General features: G+C 41.5%; 1 protein-coding gene across 1 annotated transcript; it reads left to right on the forward strand.

Moving 5' to 3' along the window:
- The first annotated feature begins 76 nt into the window (after positions 1-76).
- LOC146919427 (uncharacterized) lies at positions 77-3503 on the forward strand. The gene is made up of 3 exons (XM_085711038.1): positions 77-166; positions 1154-3341; positions 3448-3503. Exons 1-3 carry the CDS (start codon positions 77-79, stop codon positions 3501-3503), a joined length of 2334 nt encoding a protein of 777 aa, XP_085567164.1.
- The last annotated feature ends 2710 nt before the right edge of the window (positions 3504-6213 follow it).

Consider the following 6213-nt stretch of genomic DNA (forward strand, 5'->3'; position numbering starts at 1 on the left):
ATATCTCAAGTTTCCAAGAGATTCAAATGACTGTGGGCCTTGTACAACATCAACTGCAGCTGGGAACCCAGTTAGCATGGCAAGTAGGCTAGGACTTGCACAAGGAACAATAAGAGGTAGAGCTCCGTCTGCACACATTGCTGTGTACAAAGTGTGGTGGCCTGAAGTATAATTTTACACAAACATTCTTGCCACATTTATGACGCGATCGCATATGGGTTTGATATTCACACATTAAACGAATTGGGTCATCCGTAAAATTTAAGTGGCAATTGGAGATGAAATTCAAATAAAAATATCCATTTTAGAGATGAAATTTTCATTGGAGCATTACATGCTATACGAAATAAAAAGCCCCGACATAAGTGGCAATTGGGAACTCTGATCCACACCCTTTATCCTTAGTTAATTTCCCACCCTCGACAAATGTTGTGGCCGGTAGCACTTTAGATACGAAGTTTATTACCAAGGTCAAATTAGGGGACAATAGAACGTATGAGGTAAGTTACTCTTTTTTTCCTATGCTATAACACATCTTATTGCATATTTTGATTATACACTACAAAATATAAAGTCATACGATGGTATCAATTATTGATTTTATTCTGAGCCAATTTAGTTACAAGTTCCTGAATGAACATTATATTAGATTGGAAGTTTTTAACACATACATACGTGCGCGCACGCACGCACGTATACACATAATGGCGGATGGGCTAGGGTGGGTCACGACCCACCCAAACCCTAAAAAAGTAATTTTTAATAGGTATCTATATATGTATTATAATATGAAGTTATTTTATATACTATATATGTTGCACTGGAAAAAATAATTGTATAGTTTATCCTAGCGTTAACTCAATGGATCTTGTGCCTTGTTCTAGGTTCTAGGTTCGAGTCTTGGATGGCCATATTTTTTTAATTTCTTGTTAGTATTTATTAAAAAAAGTTATTCAATAAAATCTTCAAAGAGAATCAAAACAACACTTACTTAGACATTAAAAAAAACCTAGCCGCTAAAGCGATGACATTCTATACTAATCTTTAGATATCAAATACTAATTTTTGACCAAATTTGTTAGGAATAAAATACAATTTCTTGTTAGCATTTTATCAGAGATTTTGGCATGTGTGTGGTGATGATATTTTTCAGGCAGTGGTTTCTTGGTTGGATCGCGGTTACTTCCCTTCAAATCTTTCAGAAACAAATATATGTTTGATTCCGAAGTGCGAAGACCCGGATAATATGAAAGATCTTAGGCCTATATCTCTTTGTAATGTGTTGTATAAGATGGTGTCAAAGTTGCTCGCTAATCGACTGAAACGATGTTTGGATAAATGTGTGTCAGAGGAGCAGTCAGCGTTTGTTGAGGGCCGCTCTATATTGGACAACGCGTTAATTGCTACCGAGATAATCCACTCAATGAAGAGGAAGACAAAGGGATGGAGAGGGGAATTGGCTCTCAAGATTGATATTAGCAAGGCTTATGATAGAGTGGATTGGGGGTTTCTTCGTGGTGTGCTTACGCGAATGGGGTTTAATGAGAAATGGATCCAATGGATGATGATGTGTGTTAGTTCTGTTACTTATTCGGTGCTTATGAACTTTGACAGGGTGGGGCCTATTGTACCCGGTCGAGGGTTGCGCCAAGGTGACCCATTATCACCATATTTATTCATATTGGTGGCTGAGGGCCTCTCGACTCTAATACATAAGGCTATTAATAGAGGTGATATCCATGGGGTACAAGTAGGTCGCGGCGCACCAGTGGTGTCCCATCTGTTGTTTGCAGACGATTTTTTTTTGTTTTGCAGGGCCAATGTGGTGGAAGCACAACGTTTACTCACTATTCTTAAAACTTATGAGGTAGCATCTGGACAAGAAATTAACTTATCAAAGTCTGAGGTGTTTTTCAGTCGTAATATGAGTGAGGCTGCGCGGAAGGATTTGTCAAACATTATTGGTGTCCGACATGTGATGGGTACCGGAAAGTATTTGGGATTACCTTCGATGATTGGTAGAGATAAGAGGTCTGTTTTTTCTTTTATCAAGGATCGTATTTGGAAACGAATAAATGCATGGAGGGGACGCGCATTATCGAAGGCTGGAAAGGAAGTTATGATCAAATCTGTGTTACAATCTATTCCTTCATACATAATGAGTATTTATCTTTTGCCGAATTCAATTATAGATGATATTGAAAAGATGATCAATGCGTTTTGGTGGGGAGGAAGGAGTAACAACCGAGGAATTAAATGGATGGCATGGGAACGTGTGGCATGCCCCAAAGAATTTGGTGGAATGGGGTTTCGGAATTTCAAAGCTTTTAATCTCGCTATGGTAGCTAAGCAAGGATGGAACCTTCTGTCTAAACCTGAATCTCTGGTTGCTAGAATCTTTAAATCGAGGTACTTCCCACATTCCTCGTTTTTGGGTGCTAAACTTGGACACAACCCGAGCTTTTCTTGGCGGAGTATTTGGAATTCGCGTCACTTACTTTTATATGGATGTAGGTGGACAATTGGAAATGGGCAGCAGGTCAGCGTGATGAATGATCCATGGGTTCGAGGTGGTCATGGTAGCTGGATTCAATCCCCACAAAGTCAGGATGTGCATAGTTTGCGTGTGTCTGATTTGATAGTTGATGAGGAACGAGTTTGGGATATTGATAAACTTGAATCTCTGTTTCCAGATGATATGGTGCAAGCTATTCTCGACACACCACTTTTTGCAGAAGTTCAGAATGATAAAATAACGTGGATGATGGAACGTAACGGGAGGTATACTGTTAAGACTGGTTATAAACTTGCTATGATGGAGTTGTTACATACTGATCGGTTCCATGTTGAAGGAGAGTGGAATAGAATTTGGAATGTGAATTCCCCTCACAAAGCACGTAATTTGTTATGGAGGATATGCAGAGGGTGTGTTCCGACGCGTCTCCGACTACAATCACGGCATGTACAATGTGAGGTGATATGTCCCTGGTGTGATACGGATGTTGAGGATGATTGGCATGCTTTTGTGGGTTGTACGATGGCGCGTGAAAGTTGGTATTGGGCAGGCCTTTCGACTGTGCTGCAACCGCGAGTTGGAACTGTGAGCAGTTTGACCGATTTTGTTTTTGATATATGTCGTTCCGAAAGCCGAGACATTGCTGGTCGGGTGGCTTCACTTCTTTGGCAAATTTGGGCTGCACGTAATGATGTCATTTGGAATGCCGCTCATCATACTTCAACAAGCATTGGGAGGACGGCACTAGATGCATGGCAGCAATGGCAGGAGGTTCATAAACATCCCCCACAACCGGTTGTGCAACACAGACAGAATAGAGTGCAAGGTAACAGCTCAGTTTGGGAGAAGCCACGCGAGACATGGTTGAAGTGCAATGTGGATGCCGCGTTCCATGACCGTAACCATATTACATCTTTTGCGTGTTGTGTTAGAGACTCCCGCGGGCAATTTATTAGGGCTCAAACAAAATGGCAGCGGGCAAATATGACAGTTTTGGAGGGGGAGGCAGTAGCCTTACTCGAGGCTCTTCACTTTGCTGATGCGAACAGATGGGACCGGGTTGTCTTCGAGTCCGACTCATCTACTCTAGTGCAAGCTCTATCGTCTCCGTGCAAGGGTGATTCGGAATTCTATGCTATTGTTTCTAGTATTATTTATCAGTTATCTTTACATTCCAACTTCGAGGTGAAGTTTGTTAGGAGACAAGCGAACATGGTTGCTCATAGTTTAGCTAGGGCGGCCTGTTCTTGGGCTAGTCACCGTATTTTTGATTCTTATCCTTCTTGTATTGAACATTGGATGATTAATGATAATAGTTAACTTTGTTTCGGTCAAAAAAAAAATAGAGTTTAATTGGATACTTTTGTTAGGAATAAAATACAATTTCTTTTTCAATTAAAAATAGAGTTTAATTGGAATACTCTGACAGAGTAAAGAAATTTTACACGGTCAACCAATTAATTTTTTTTTTAAGAATAAAAAATGGAATTTATAAACAACGGCGATGAATCCTCTTTAGTACAAGGTGTACTCAAGAGGTCACCCCAAAATTACAATCTGTCTGTGAAAAAAAACAATTACAAAGGTCAGTCGATACCCAAATATTGTAATGGGTCCGACCACCATCTCTGATTACCAAATACAAAAGTGGCATTATTAGCTGTTAGCCACCACAAAGAATTAAATTTAACCGTTTCCAACAACTCTAACATAGAACTTTGAACGTTATTAAAGAGCCTGTTGTTTCGCTCATTCCAAAGAATCCAAACACACAATAGCCAAAGTAACTGCATGAAAGATCGTTGAGTCCTCCGTGTTCATAAGGCATTAGTAAACTGAAAAAAGTGATCATGAACAGAAAATGGATCAGCTCCTGAAACACCGAGCCAATTCCTGATATGCTGCCATAAGGAACCAAAAATATCACAATGAAAGAATAGATGAAACGCCGATTCTTCATTTCCACACCCCGCCACACAGTTTTTGGCCTCAATTTGAATGATTCCTCGCCGTAACAAGTTGGTTTTTGTTGGCAACCTGTCACGCAGCAGCCTCCAGGCTAGAATAGAGACCTTCAGCGGTACCTGTTTATGCCAAACCAGATCTACCATGTCGTCACCTACACCATCTGGCTGGGTAGTAAGAATTTGGTATGCTCCGCGTACAGTGTAACCCCCCACGGTGTCTGGGAGCCACTGTCGCCTGTCAAAAACATCAGTCTGCACAACAAAGTTATTAAGACAAATGTGACACTCGCGTAACAACTCCTCCTCCCACTCCCACAACCGTCTCCTCCAACTCCACGCTGCTCCCCCAACCTCCCACCCTAGAGAGAACAACTCTGCCACCGTACTTGACTTATTCAAAGATAACTCAAATAAGCGGCTGAACCGACGACACAAAGGAACCTCACCTATCCACCTATCCTGCCAAAATAAAGTGTCTGTGCCATCCCCTACTTTTCTAAACACCCTGTCAGCAAACCAGCCCCCCCCCCCCAATCATGTCCTACTCCATCCCTAATCTTCGTTATTTCCCTCCACCAAATAGAAACACTTCGGCCCCCAACCTCCAACCGCCCATCCTCCTCACCATACCTCGCCACCAAAACCTTATACCAAAAGCCACCTCTATCTACTAACATCCTCCAACACCATTTTCCTAACAAGGCTAAATTAAATTCCTTCAATTGTCTCACCCCCAAACCCCCATTCTCCTTTCGTAAACAGATAGAGCTCCAAGCGATCCAGGAAACTTTCCTATTATCCTCACTCCCTCCCCAAAAAAAAAATTAAAAATAGATTCAATGGAAGAGATAATACCTGACGGAGCTTTGAAAAAGGAAAGAGCATAGACAGGCAGAGAGGTCAGGACAGACTTGAGAAGAACTAATCGACCCCCAAAGGAGAGGAAACGACTTTACCAACCAGTTAATCTAGATTTAATAGTGTTCAAAACGGGGTCCCAAAATGCCAATCTCCTAGGGTCTCCCTAATCGATAACCCTAAATACAGGAACAGAACCTTACCAACCTTACAATGGAGGATTGACGCTGCCTCATTCAACCACGAATCCGCGATATTAATACCAACCAAGCAGCTTTTATGAAAATTCACTTTTAAACCTGACATCTTCGCAAATAAAGACAAAACCGCGCGTAATGCTCGCACGTTAGCCCAACTCTTGACACCAAGTAACAACGTGTCATCTGCAAACTGAAGATGGGAAACAACAGCTGTGTTTGCGTGTCCCACCCCATAACCTGTGAATAAATTATTCTCCACCATCGCTTTCATCATGACATTCAGCCCCTCAGCCGCCAACAAAAAAAGAAACGGCGAAAGAGGGTCACCTTGGCGCAAACCCCTCTTTAAGGGAAACTCATCTGTAGGACTGCCATTAACTAGTACTGAAGCAGTTGCTATTGTCACACACTCTTTTATCCACTTTCGCCATAAAATTGGGAACGACATTTTACGCATTACCGCGTCCAGATACCCCCAATCCACCGAGTCGTAAGCTTTTTCAAAATCTACCTTAAAGAGCATCAATTCTTTCTTGAACTTTCTCGCTTCATCTACCACCTCATTAGCTATAAGGATTCCATCAAGTATCTGTCTGTTTTTTACAAAAGTTGTCTGAGTCTCATATATGAGTGTCCCCATAACCATTCTCAAACGATTAGCAAGCACTTTCGA

This window comes from Medicago sativa, chromosome 5 (assembly GCF_051527215.1).
Source record: "Medicago sativa cultivar Bolivia chromosome 5, Bolivia_mono, whole genome shotgun sequence".
Taxonomy (NCBI): Eukaryota; Viridiplantae; Streptophyta; class Magnoliopsida; order Fabales; family Fabaceae; genus Medicago; species Medicago sativa.